This window comes from Pristiophorus japonicus, chromosome 19, assembly GCF_044704955.1.
Source record: "Pristiophorus japonicus isolate sPriJap1 chromosome 19, sPriJap1.hap1, whole genome shotgun sequence".
Taxonomy (NCBI): domain Eukaryota; kingdom Metazoa; phylum Chordata; class Chondrichthyes; family Pristiophoridae; genus Pristiophorus; species Pristiophorus japonicus.
In genome coordinates this window covers 94,581,283-94,594,151 of record NC_091995.1, presented here as the reverse complement: position 1 = coordinate 94,594,151, position 12,869 = coordinate 94,581,283, and the positions used below count along the sequence as shown (strand labels likewise).

Below are 12,869 nucleotides of genomic sequence, written 5' to 3'. Positions count from 1 at the left end.
GGCGTGTGTTTTTAAACTTGCCGGAACATTTTCTGAATTAGTATTATCTGGGATGGGTAATGAACACAGGACAGGTCTCAGCAAGTCAGAAAAAGGCGTAGACATTCCAAGGTGAGGTCGAGCAGACACAGCATCCTGGGCGTCGGAGATTTGCGAGCCAAAGTGAATACCAATCTCGCCTTGGGATGCACATTAATCATTCCGACAGTCCTTACAATAATAAAAAGAAAGCATATGAAGTTTATTAAAAATGTACTTTTAATTATTTTGAATGAACATTTACAGTGAGGGGACTGCAGCCCAGCCAGGCCCTGCCCCCAATATAAACACATTGGACCTCTAACTATACATTAAAAGCCAGTATCTAACAATAATTAAAGGCGGAACGATTTAAAAATAACGAGGCTCGCAGTAGCCACCACTGCCAAGCAGCTGGTGCGCGGGAGGACATAGTGTTGGTGCAGAAACGGCTGGCGGGGCGGCAACTATTCGGCAAGGTGAGGAAGCTCCCGTTTGATTGTGGGAAGGTAGGTTGGAGTGTGGGGGGTGGCGGAGAGAGGGAGGAGGGGGGGGGGGGGGTGACTCCATTGCAGAAGGCCGATACACATCCCAGAGATGCAGGAGGAGGTCTTCCCTCCTCCCCCTCCCCCTCCCCCACACCCCCGACCACACAACTTGCCTCTCGAACGTGGGCAGCCCCAGATGAAAACATAAAGCTGCTCTGGGCAGCTCAACGCTGGGGATGGGGCAGGTTTTTGCCCCACCCCCTCGGCCCCGCGTCGGAAGAGGAAACAGTTACCCCGCTGTCTTGTACCTCGGGGATGACCCCCGTATCCCAGCAGAGACCATTCATCGTAGCCGTTCTCGAGGGAAGACGGATGTCCGGTCTCGGGGTGGAATGAGTGGGTTAACCCGTCTCCAATTGCCTCCATTAGAAGAACGGGCCTTTTGTTCCTGCTCGCGACTGAATTCACAAATTCCAGAGTTGTGTTTTGTTTCATAAAGTCCCCTCCCCGCTTGAAGCCCTCGACACTCTGAACTGTGGCTCCAGTCATTGGCCACCCGCCCAGCCAATGAGCCAAGCTTCACCCGCCAGAGCGGCAGCCAGCTATTCAACCGCAGAGGGGCATCGCTGTTTCCAGGACCTGGAGGTGGAAGCTCTTCTCGGCACAGTATCTCAAGCACCTGATCTCCCTGACTTCTGGTCAAGGGGAGTCGCCAGTGGAGTGCCGCAGGAGAATGGTGCACCCTTTACTGTAGCAAGCGATACACAGGCAACCCCATTCCTCGGACACCAACACTGCCAGGAGTCTGACGGGGATCAATGGAGCCAGTTCCATCCCTCCGTGACCCCCCAAGCCAATGTCGTCCAATCAAACGTGCTCGCCCCATACACAACCTGTAGTAGAAAAGGCCTTGCGTGCACATTTCGGAGGGAAAATGTACGTCACACGTGCACATTTACTTTAACACCAACCGTCATTCAGTAATTTAGGGAGTAAAGCGCTCGCAAGGATCGGAAAACATTCACACACTCTCTGCTGTTCATCTTCCCAATAGGCGCACAATAAAGGTCAAAGTTCATGTGTAGGCGCCGTGCCAATCGGCGCCTTGGGATCACATGACCCAACGACCGGGGCCAGCCACTCATCTTTTTAAATTTACAAAATCAGAAATGCAATTTGCCGCACAAGGGGGAGATGCAGTGGACAACACTGGCGAACATCGCAGAGGGGAGAGTGCCTGTGGGAGAAAAAAACAGCAGGAAACAGAACACACACAAAATCTGGAAAGTGAACTTGGATACGTAAAAAAGGGACGTCACAATCACACGGTTCCCCGCAGCTCAGTCAGTCACCTTAAGGAGGTTGTTACAAAGGTACTCCAGGCTGGGAATGCTGGAATTTCTGGAATTTACACCGGGAGGGGGGGGAGAATGAGAATAACATTGCCTCTCAACAGCACAAAGCTAGCCAGTCGAGGTTAACCCAGGATAAGTCCAGTACTAATGCCCCAGCAGGGGGGGCAGGTGCAGGCGGGTGGGGTGCTGAAGAGTATCTGGCCCCCTCCTTGGATGGGATGACTGAAAATAGGGCTGGAAAGTGCTAACGCGTGAATCCCACAGACAGACACACCAACAGGCCGGTGGAATACATAAGAAATAGGAGCAGGAGTCGGCCATTCAGCCCCTCGAGCCTGCTACGCCATTCAATAAGATCATGGTTGATCTGATCTTGGACTCAGCTCCACTTCCCTGCCCGCCTCTCATAACCCTTGACCCCCCCCCCCCCCACCATCGTTCAAAAATCTGTCTATCTCCGCCTTAAATATATTCAATGACCCAGCCTCCACAGCTCTCTGGGGCAGAGAATTCCACAGATTCACCACCCTCTGAGAGAAGAAATTCCTCCTCATCTCTGTCTTAAATGGGCAGCCCCTGATTTTGAAACGATGCCCCCTATGTACCAGGGGTGGGGAAAGGGACCACCCTCACAAAGCTCAATGGCCAAATGATTCAGCCCCTCGGGGAAAGCCTGCAATCCTACTTTGCCCCAGTCTCCCAGCGGGAGACGGTGAATGCAGCAAAAGGCAGCGGCAATGGGTTGGGTGGGAAGAAGAGGGGAAGTCTTGAACACGAGGCTAAAGTTGAACTTGAAAATGTACCAGGCTGTTGCCGACATGGGTCACAGGACCGCGGAGACTCCGCCCTCCCAGATAACTGAACCAAAGGCCACCTCAACCCACACATCTACCGCCCCCGATGATCAGCCCTTAGCCGAAGTAATTCTGCAAATTCCAATATTCCCGCACGCCTACGCACGCACCATCCATCAGATAGTGATCAGTAGCAGGAGCGCTTTCTCTGTCCAGAGATGCAGACGACAGCTGGGGTGTTCCTGCAGGAGCCTTGGCCAAGATCAGCCATCTTGGAACAGGCCCCTGATCAAACCAGCGACCAGCCTGCTCCCCACAGCATCGACAATTGTCCTTCAAGGTGAGGCGACGACAGAGACGGGGAATGAAACCATTTCAGGCACCCAAAGTGTCAGCGTCAAGTAGGGTGAGGTTGGGCACAGAGTGGACCTCGCTGTCCTCTGCTCCATAGAATCAGAGAAGTTTACAGCACGGGAAGGAGGCCATTCGGCCCATCGTCTCCGCGCCGGCTGACAAAGAGCCACCCGGCCTAATCCCACTTTCCAGCTCTCGGTCCGTAGCCCTGTAGGTTACGGCACTTCAGGTGCACATCCAGGTACTTTTTAAATGTGGTGAGGGTTTCTGCCTCTACCACCCTTTCAGGCAGTGAGTTCCAGATGACCACCACCCTCTGGGTGAAGAAATTTCCCCTCCAATCCCCTCTAAACCAGTTACTTTAAATCTATGCCCCCTGATTGTTGATCCCTCTGCTAAGGGAAATAGGTCCTTCCTATCCACTATCTAGGCCCCTCATAATTTTATACACCCCAATTAAATCACCCCTCAGCCTCCTCTGTTCTAAAGAAAACAACCCCAGCCTATCCAATCTTTCCTCATGGCTAAAATTCTCCAGTCCAGGCAACATCCTTGTAAATCTCCTCTGTACCCTCTCTAGTGCGATCACATCCTTCCTGTAATGTGGTGACCAGAACTGCCCGCAGGACTGGAAAGATGTGATTCCAATAGAGCACCACAACCCCACAGAGCATCCTCCCCGCCACCATTGCCCAGTGTGGCATTTCCCACGTGCAGCCCCCTTCCGAGTGAGACACGGATGTCGAGAGGCAACTTTAGAGAGAGCTTTTTGCATTGTGGGCAAGGGGTTGTCCCGGGCTCAGATGGCGTCAGAACCATGTGCTAGGAGGGGCTCCTTGTCCCTTTAACGTGGGCTGGAATGGAGTCAAGTCAGGGGGAGGTGAAAGGTCAGTGTTTAAGCTCACCCGCCCCTGGTCAACAAGTCCCCTTTCCGGAGCCACTCCCAGCCATCGCTGCTCTGCCCAGCGACCACAGGAAGCGTGACTGACACTTCCCTCTTGAAGAAAACGACAAAAAAAACAAGTTAAAACGCGACCTAACCACACACACCCGTAGTGTCAATTACAGTAGAACAAGACTGACCTCAGCGTCCACCCCTCTCTGGCCACCTCCCCCCCTCCCCGAAACACAGCTAAACTCCAACCCTCTCGTGCCTGGTGCCAATTTACCAGAAGGCCTTCCCTGGCTCCCAGCGTCACAACACAAAGAGAAGACACTCAACGTTTTATAAGAGCTTTGTTTTTCTTCCAGGAATCAATCGTTTAAAAAAAAAAAGAATTTAACCGAACAAAAGTCAGCAAACAGTCTCCGTTGCAGCAAAGCCCCCGGGCCTATTGTCGGAGCTGGAAGGAGTGTCAGTCGGGCAGGAGAGGGCAAAGTCTTCGGTCGTTGCTCGCTGGTCGTGATACGCAGGATGGAGTGAAGTCAGTTGGTGCTGTGGAGGAGGGGGAGGGGGAGAGGGGGGTGGACCAGACACCCCCGAGGCCCCCCCCAACTCCCCCACCCCCTCCCCCGGGTTCGGAGCCAAGCTAACTCGCCGCCCGAGGCAGGGAGGGCTCACTGGACAACGCACGGACATCCACTGGAATCCCCTTTCATCGGCTTGGGCTGCGGGCTGGGCGGGCTCTCCAACTCCTGGAACTTCCTGTGGGAGAGAGCAAGCAAAAAGAGTCAAGATAGGCGGCCATTAAAACTGTCACATTGGGGGGGGGGGGGGGGGGGGAAGAGAGCGAGCGAGCGGAGAGATAGAGCGAGCGGAGAGAGCGAGTGAGCGAAAGGAGAGACAGAGCGCGCGAGCGAGAGAAAGGAGAGACAGAGCGCACGAGCGAGAGAAAGGAGAGACAGAGCGCGCGAGCGAGGGAAAGGAGAGATCGAGCGCGCGAGCGAGAGAAAGGAGAGACAGAGCGCGCGAGCGAGAGAAAGGAGAGACAGAGCACGCGAGCGAGAGAAAGGAGAGACAGAGCTTGCGAGCGAGGGAAAGGAGAGATCGAGCGCGCGAGCGAGAAAGGAGAGAGAGAGCGCGCGAGCGAGGGAAAGGAGAGATAGAGAGCGCGAGCGAGAGAAAGGAGTGATAGAGAGCGAGAAAGGAGAAATAGAGCGAGCGAAAGGAGATAGAGAGAGCGAGAAAAAGGAGATAGAAAGAGCGAGAGAGAGAGAAAGGCGAGATAGAGAGCACGAGCGAGAGAAAGAACATACATAAGAACATAAGAATTAGGAACAGGAGTAGACCATCTAGCCCCTCGAGCCTGCTCCGCCATTCAACAAGATCATGGCTGATCTGGCCGTGGACTCAGCTCCACTTACCCGCCCGCTCCCCATAACATTTAATTCCCTTATTGGTTAAAAATCTAACTATCTGTGATTTGAAAACATTCAATGAGCTAGCCTCAACTGCTTCCCTGGGCAGAGAATTCCACAGATTCACAACCCTCTGGGAGAAGAAATTCCTCTGACTCTGCGTACCTTTATCTTCTGCAGTAACCTTTTGTGTGGCACCTTATCGAATGCCTTTTGGAAATCTAAATACACCACATCCATCGGTACACCTCTATCCACCATGCTCGTTAATTCCAGTAAATTAGTTAAACATGATTTCCCTTTCATGAATCCATGCTGCGTCTGCTTGATTGCACTATTCCTATCTAGATGTCCCGCTATTTCTTCCTTAATGATAGCTTCAAGCATTTTCCCCACTACAGATGTTAAACTAACCGGCCTATAGTTACCTGCCTTTTGCCTGCCCCCTTTTTTTAAACAGATGCGTTACATTAGCTGCTTTCCAATCCGATGGTACCTCCCCAGAGTCCAGAGAATTTTGGTAGATTATTACGAAAGGAGAGAGAGTGAGAGTGAGCGAGAGATAGAGAGGAAGGAGAGAGAGAAAAAAAGGGTAAAATAGGGGGGAAAAAAGGGTAAAATAGGGGGAGAAAAAAAGGAGAGGGGAAAGAAACATAATTATTAACTTGAAACCTCACAATTATTCCAGTCAGCATCTTTGTTACAGACCATAAGAACATAAGAAATAGGAGCAGGAGTCGGCCATTCGGCCCCTCGATCCTGTTCCACCATTCAATGAGATCATGGCTGATCTGATCGTGGACTCAGCTCCACTTCCCTGCCCACTCCCCATAACCCTCGACTCCCTTATCGCTCAAAAATCTGTCTATCTCCACCTTAAATATATTCACTGACCCAGCCTCCACAGCTCTCTGGGGCAGAGAATTTCACAGATTCACCACCCTCCGAGAGAAGAAATTCCTCCTCATCTCAGTTTTAAATGGGCGACCCTTTATTCTGAAACTATGCCCCCTAATTCCTCTCTGCATCTACCCTGTCAAGCCCCTTCAGTATCTTATACATTTGAACAAGATCCCCTCTCATTCTTCTACACTCCAATGAGTACAGGCCCAATCTGCTCAACCTTTCTTCATAAGACAAACCCTTCATCCCAGGAATCAGCCTGGTGAACCTTCTCCGACCTGCCTCCAATGTAAGTAGAGATCCAACCCTCCCAGGCTGAAGGAAGAGAAAACCATTGCAAATTTATAGCACCTTGTGCTATAATGATCTTCACATACTTTGAAACGCACTCCCGGTTTGCCCACATAATGGGGCCTCCCCTTTCACGGCTAACTCACTGTACACGACGCTCTTGGGAAAAGTTTGAGCAATGTGCTGTCTCGGATGTTGGCCTTTCTGAACTCAGCCCAATTCTCACCCTGCTTTTCAAATCCCTCCATGGCCCTCGCCCTCGCTCCCTCCCTATCCTCTGTGACCTCCAGCAGCCCTACAACACTCTGCGCTCCTCTAATTCTGGCCTCTTGAACATCCCTGATTATAAATCGCCCCACCATTGGTGGCCGTGCCTTCAGCTGCCTGGGCCCCAAGCTCTGGAACTCCCTGCCTAAACCTCTCCGCCTCTCTCCTCCTCCTTTAAGACAACCTGCCTCTTTGACCAAGCTTTTGGTCACCTGTCCTAATATCTCCTTATGAGGCTCGGTGTCAAATTGTGTTTGGTAATCGCTCCAGTGAAGGTACTATAGAAATGAGAGTTGTTGGATGTTGTATGTTTAGCCCATCAGAACTGCCCGTTAGTATAGCTCCTTTCCGAGTGCGCGATTAAGGGCCTTACCGGATTGCTCGCACCAGGTTGTGGAATGCATTATCTACGTTCAAGCGGATTTTTGCCGAGGCCTCCAGATAGGTGACTTTGAGTTGCCGTGCCAGATTCTCCGCCTCTTCTTTCGTTACCTGCGGGACGACGAGCGCAGGCCAGGTGGTTATTGGTTAGTTAACCCTCCCCCCCGCCCCCCCACACACACAAACCCTGGGTCTGGGCCATATATTAAACAACAGCAAGACAAATGTTCTCTACCAACACGACCCCAGCCACACAGATTGCCAACAAGAACGTGGACCATTTTCCATTCATAGAAACTTACAGCGCAGAAGGAGGCCATTCCGGCCCATCGTGTCCGTGCCGGCCGACAAAGAGCCGCACGGCCCTCGGTCAGCAGCCCTGAAGGTTACATATAAACCTATGAACAATGAACAACGGCAGACAGGTAAAGAGCACCCGGCCCAACCAGTCCGCCCCACACAACTGTGATACCCCGTGCATCGCAACATTTTACACTCTATTATACTTTGGGAGCCTACTGTCAACAAGGGCGATAACGAAGTCCAACACCGCCTTCAGTGCGCCAGCGCAGCCTTCGGTCGCCTGAGGAAGAGTGTTTGAAGACCAGGATCTCAAACCCGGCACCCAGCTCATGGTCTATAGAGCAGTAGTGATACCCGCCCTCTTATGTGGCTCAGAGACATGAACAATGTACAGCAGGCACCTCAAAACACTGGAGAAGTACCACCAACGCTGCCTCTGCAAGATTCTGCAAATCCATCGTCAGGATAGGCAAACCTCTCTCAGGCCAACATCCCCAGCATCGAGGCATTGACCACACTCGATCAGCTCCGCATGCCCGATGCTAGACCTCCGAAATAAGCTCCCTACTCCGAGCTACGTCATGGCAAGCAACCCCCAGGGGTGGCAGAGGAGACGCTTCAATGACACCCTCAAAGTCCCCTCCTTGAAAAAATGTCACATTTTGGAATCCCCGGCCCAATACCGCTCAAAGTGGAGGAGGAGCAACCGGGAGGGTGCCGAACCCCTCGAGTCTCTTCACCAAGGGCACGCGGCAACCCAGGCCCCTCCCACCCACCCGTCCCTCCAACCACCGCCTGCCCCGCCTGTGACAGAGACTGTCGGTCCCGCATTGGACTCATCAGTCACCCGAGAACTCATGTTAGTGTGGGAAACAAGTTATCCCCGACTCCGAGGGGCTGCCTAAGAAGAAACACCCCACCCCCCCCTCCGCCCCCCCGACGTTTCCCCCCCCCCCCCCCCCGCCCCACCGACCCCGAGACTCACCTGCCTCTGATGTTCAAGGTCGGCCTTGTTCCCGATGAGGATCATGGGAAACTCATCTCGGTCCTTCACTCGGAGAATCTGCCGGTGAAACTTACTGATCTCGTCGAAACTGGAAGGGAGCCAAAAGATTCGTGTTTAAGGTTCATTCCCAGGAAGTGGGCACCGCCGCCAAGGCTGGCATTTATCGTCCATCCTTAATTGCCCCTCAAGAAGGCAGTGGATGGTGAGCCGCCTGGATTTCAGCAACGCCTCCATTTCAAAATTCTCACCCTCGTTTTCAAATCCCTTCAGGGCCCTCGCCCCCTCCCTATCTCTGTAGTCTCCTCCAGCCCCCCCCCCGAGATGTCTGCGCTCCTCTAATTCTGCCCTCCTGAGCATCCCTGATTATAATCGCTCCACCATCGGTGGCCGTGCCTTCTGTTGCCTGGGCCCCAAGCTCTGGAACTCCCTCCCTAAACCTCTCCGCCTCGCTACCTCTCTCTCCTCCTTCAGGATGCTTCTTAAAACTGACCTCTCTGACCAAGCTTTTGGTCACCTGCGCTAATTTCTACTTATACGGCTCGTTGTCAAATTTTTAAATCTCATAACACTCCTGCGATGCGCCTTGGGACGTTTCACTACGTTAAAGGCGCTATATAAATACAAGTTGTTGCCGTTGTCTTCTTGAACCCCTGCAGTGCGTGAAGGGAGTACTAGGCGGTGAGGGATGGTTTTATTGAACCAAGGTTCACCAGATTGATTCCTGGGATGGGGGGATTGTCCTGTGAGGAGAGATTGAGTAGACTAGACCGATATTCTCTAGAGTTTAGAAGAATGAGAGGTGATCTCATTGAGACATACAACATTCTTACAGGGCTTGACAGGGTAGATGCAGGGAGGGTGTTTCCCCCAGGGCTGGGGGGGGTCTAGAACCAGGGGTCACAGTCTCAGGATAAGGGGTCGGCCATTTAGGACTGAGATGAGGAGGAATTTCTTCACTCAGAGGGTGGTGAATCTTTGGAATTCTCTGCCCCAGAGAGCTGTGGAGGCTCAGTCTCTGAGTATATTCAAGACAGAGATCGATAAATATTGAGGAACGAAGGGAATTAAGGGATATGGGGATCGGGCGGGAAAGTGGAGTTGAGGTCGAAGATCAGCCATCATCTCATTGAATGGCGGAGCAGGCTCGAGGGGCCGAATGGCCGACTCCTGCTTCTTGTGTTCGTGTGATGGTCAACTGAAGACCGAAGCCTTGGTGGGAGTAGGCAAACATCATTCTCCAGAATAGCTTTTCGGTCTCCCCATCCAATTTTCCTCCCTGTGCTGAAAGTGCAGACACCAGGGAGTATCTGGCCACAGACGCTGCTCACTTGCCGATACCTTGCCCAACCGAATGTCGTTCATGTGCAAACGCAGACAGACAAGTTAGCAGACAGGGTGAAGGCAAGGCCTCCCGGCTAGACAGAGTGGATAGGAAGGTCCAATTTCCCTTACCAGGGGGCATAGGTTTAAAGTAATTGGGGGGAGGTTTAGAGGGGATTTGAGGGGAAATTTCTTCACCCAGAGGGTGGTGGGGGTCTGGAACTCACGGCCTGAAAGGGTGGTAGAGGCAGAAACCCTCACCACATTTAAAAAGTACCTGGATGTGCACCTGAAGTGCCGTAACCTACAGGGCTACGGACCCAGAGCTGGAAAGTGGGATTAGGCTGGGTAGCTCTTTGTCGGCCGGCGCGGACATGACGGGCCGAAATGGTCTCCTTCCGCGCTGTACATTTCTATGATTCTATTCTTTGAAGTCCGTCTGTCGGCAGGCAACATGGCAGCCGGGCTCAATGGACAACTGCAGTTACCAACCCCCTCCAGGATTGGCCTGGAGTCTCCAGTAATTGAAGATTCATCTCCCAGGACACCGCGGTGAGCAAAAACCCAGGGAGAGAAATCACCAGGGCTTCAAAAAGCAAATGTATTCGTCTCGTCTTTTTTTCTTTCAAAGCTTCTGTTGCCAAGCTATAAAAATATTGGGAGACCGGGTGGGGCAAAAGGAAAAGGCAGTGGGTCATTCTGTTGGGTAATGAGTCTTTCCAATCGGCATGGGGAGGCGGGAGCATGGGCGGCCAATGACAAGAGTGCGTGGGGGCGGGACTTTGGAAGGCGCAAGGTCATGTGATGTAGCCTCCAGGAACATGTTCAACCAGGAGTTGGGAACTCTAATCAGACGTTCTGGCTGATTTCACAGAAGGAGGCCCGTCGTGCCTGTGTTGGCTCTTTGACAGAGCAGACGTGCTCAGACCCACATCCCCGCTTTTGGTCCGTAACCCCAGATCAATCCTCACGTCCCCGTCCAACTCCTTATTTATGGGACCCGCTTTTCAGGTAGAGCGTTCCTGATCCCAAAAAAGAAAGACTTGCATTTATATAGCGCCTATCACGACCACGGGACGTCTCAAAGCGCTTTACAGCCAATGAAGTACTTTTTGGAGTGTGGTCACTGTTGTAATGTGGGAAACACGGCAGCCCATTTCTGCACAGCAAGCTCCCACAAACAATGTGATCATGATCAGATAATCTGTTTTTTCTTCTAATGCTTTTGGAGGGCTAAATTTTGGCCCCAGGACAACAGGGGATCATTTCCCCCAGTTTTTCTTCGAAATAGTGGCTGTGGGATCTTTTATGTCCACTTGAGGGGGCAGGCGGGGCCTCGGTTTAACGCCTGATCCGATTGATGGCACCTCCAACAGTGCGGCGCTCCCTCAGCACTGCCTCTCCGACAGTGCGGCGCTCCCTCAGCACTGCCTCTCCGACAGTGCGGCACTCCCTCAGCACTGCCCCTCTGACAGTGCGGCGCTCCCTCAGTACTGCCCCTCTGACAGTGCGGCGCTCCCTCAGCACTGCCCCTCCGACAGTGCGGCGCTCCCTCAGCACTGCCTCTCCGACAGTGCGGCGCTCCCTCAGCACTGCCCCTCCGACAGTGTGGCGCTCCCTCAGCACTGCCCCTCCGACAGTGCGGCGCTCCCTCAGCACTGCCTCTCCGACAGTGCGGCGCTCCCTCAGCACTGCCCCTCCGACAGTGCGGCGCTCCCTCAGCACTGCCTCTCCGACAGTGCGGCGCTCCCTCAGCACTGCCCCTCCGACAGTGCGGCGCTCCCTCAGCACTGCCCCTCCGACAGTGCGGCGCTCCCTCAGCACTGCCTCTCCGACAGTGCGGCGCTCCCTCAGTACTGCCCCTCCGACAGTGCGGCGCTCCCTCAGCACTGCCCCTCCGACAGTGCGGCGCTCCCTCAGTACTGCCCCTCCGACAGTGCGGCACTCCCTCACTACTGCCCCTCCTGACAGTGCGGCGCTCCCTCAGTACTGCCCCTCCGACAGTGCGGCGCTCCCTCAGTACTGCCCCTCCTGACAGTGCGGCGCTCCCTCAGTGCTGCCCCTCCGACAGTGCGGCGCTCCCTCACTACTGCCCCTCCGACAGTGCGGCGCTCCCTCACTACTGCCCCTCCTGACAGTGCGGCGCTCCCTCAGCACTGCCCCTCTGACAGTGCGGCGCTCCCTCAGCACTGCCCCTCTGACAGTGCGGCGCTCCCTCAGCACTGCCCCTCCGACAGTGCGGCGCTCCCTCAGCACTGCCTCTCCGACAGTGCGGCACTCCCTCAGCACTGCCCCTCCTGACAGTGCGGCGCTCCCTCAGTGCTGCCCCTCCGACAGTGCGGCGCTCCCTCACTACTGCCCCTCCGACAGTGCGGCGCTCCCTCACTACTGCCCCTCCTGACAGTGCGGCGCTCCCTCAGCACTGCCCCTCTGACAGTGCGGCGCTCCCTCAGCACTGCCCCTCTGACAGTGCGGCGCTCCCTCAGCACTGCCCCTCCTGACAGTGCGGCGCTCGCTCAGTACTGCACCGGGAGTGTCAGCCTAGATTTTTTTTTTGCTGTGCTCAAGTCCCTGGAGTGGGACATGAACCCACAACCTCCTGACTCAGGCGAATGTGCTGCCCTCTGGTCTACAGCGGACACTGCATTTGCTGGCATTGGGAGGGTGTGGTTGGACGGATATTTTCCCTTGTTGCATTTTTATGTTTAAAAAAACAAAGATGGCGAGGCTACCTTCCCCGATCGTTGATGGCAAAGACGAGGAGGAATCCTTCTCCTGAGCGCATGTACTGTTCCCTCATCGCACCAAACTCCTCTTGACCAGCAGTGTCCAGAACTAATAGAGAGAGAGAGAGGGAGAAAACGGGAGGAGAGAGAGAGGGAGAAAACGGGAGGGGAGAGGGGGGGAGAGGGGAGGGGGGGAGAGGGGAGAGGGGGGGAGAGGGGAGAGGGAGGGAGAGGGGAGAGGGGAGAGGGGGGGGAGAGGGGAGAGGGGAGAGGGGGGGAGAGGGAGAGGGAGGGAGAGGGAGGGAGAGGGGAGAGGGGAGAGGGGGGGAGAGGGGAGAGGGGGGGGGGGGGGGAAGAGGGGAGAG

The 12,869-nt window shown here is 54.3% G+C and overlaps 1 protein-coding gene across 1 annotated transcript in view; it reads right to left on the bottom strand.

Moving 5' to 3' along the window:
• Positions 1 to 237: 237 nt before the first annotated feature.
• LOC139230069 (ras-related protein R-Ras2-like) overlaps positions 238 to 12,869 on the bottom strand; it is a 60,571-nt gene continuing 47,939 nt past the window's right edge. Inside the window, exons 3-6 of the mRNA XM_070861860.1 lie at positions 12,511 to 12,613; positions 8,438 to 8,546; positions 7,142 to 7,260; positions 238 to 4,654 (exon numbers count right to left, since the gene is read on the bottom strand). Coding sequence (XP_070717961.1) covers positions 4,567 to 4,654; positions 7,142 to 7,260; positions 8,438 to 8,546; positions 12,511 to 12,613 — 419 coding nt within the window. The 3' untranslated portion in view covers positions 238 to 4,566. The remainder of the gene's footprint in view (positions 4,655 to 7,141; positions 7,261 to 8,437; positions 8,547 to 12,510; positions 12,614 to 12,869) is intronic.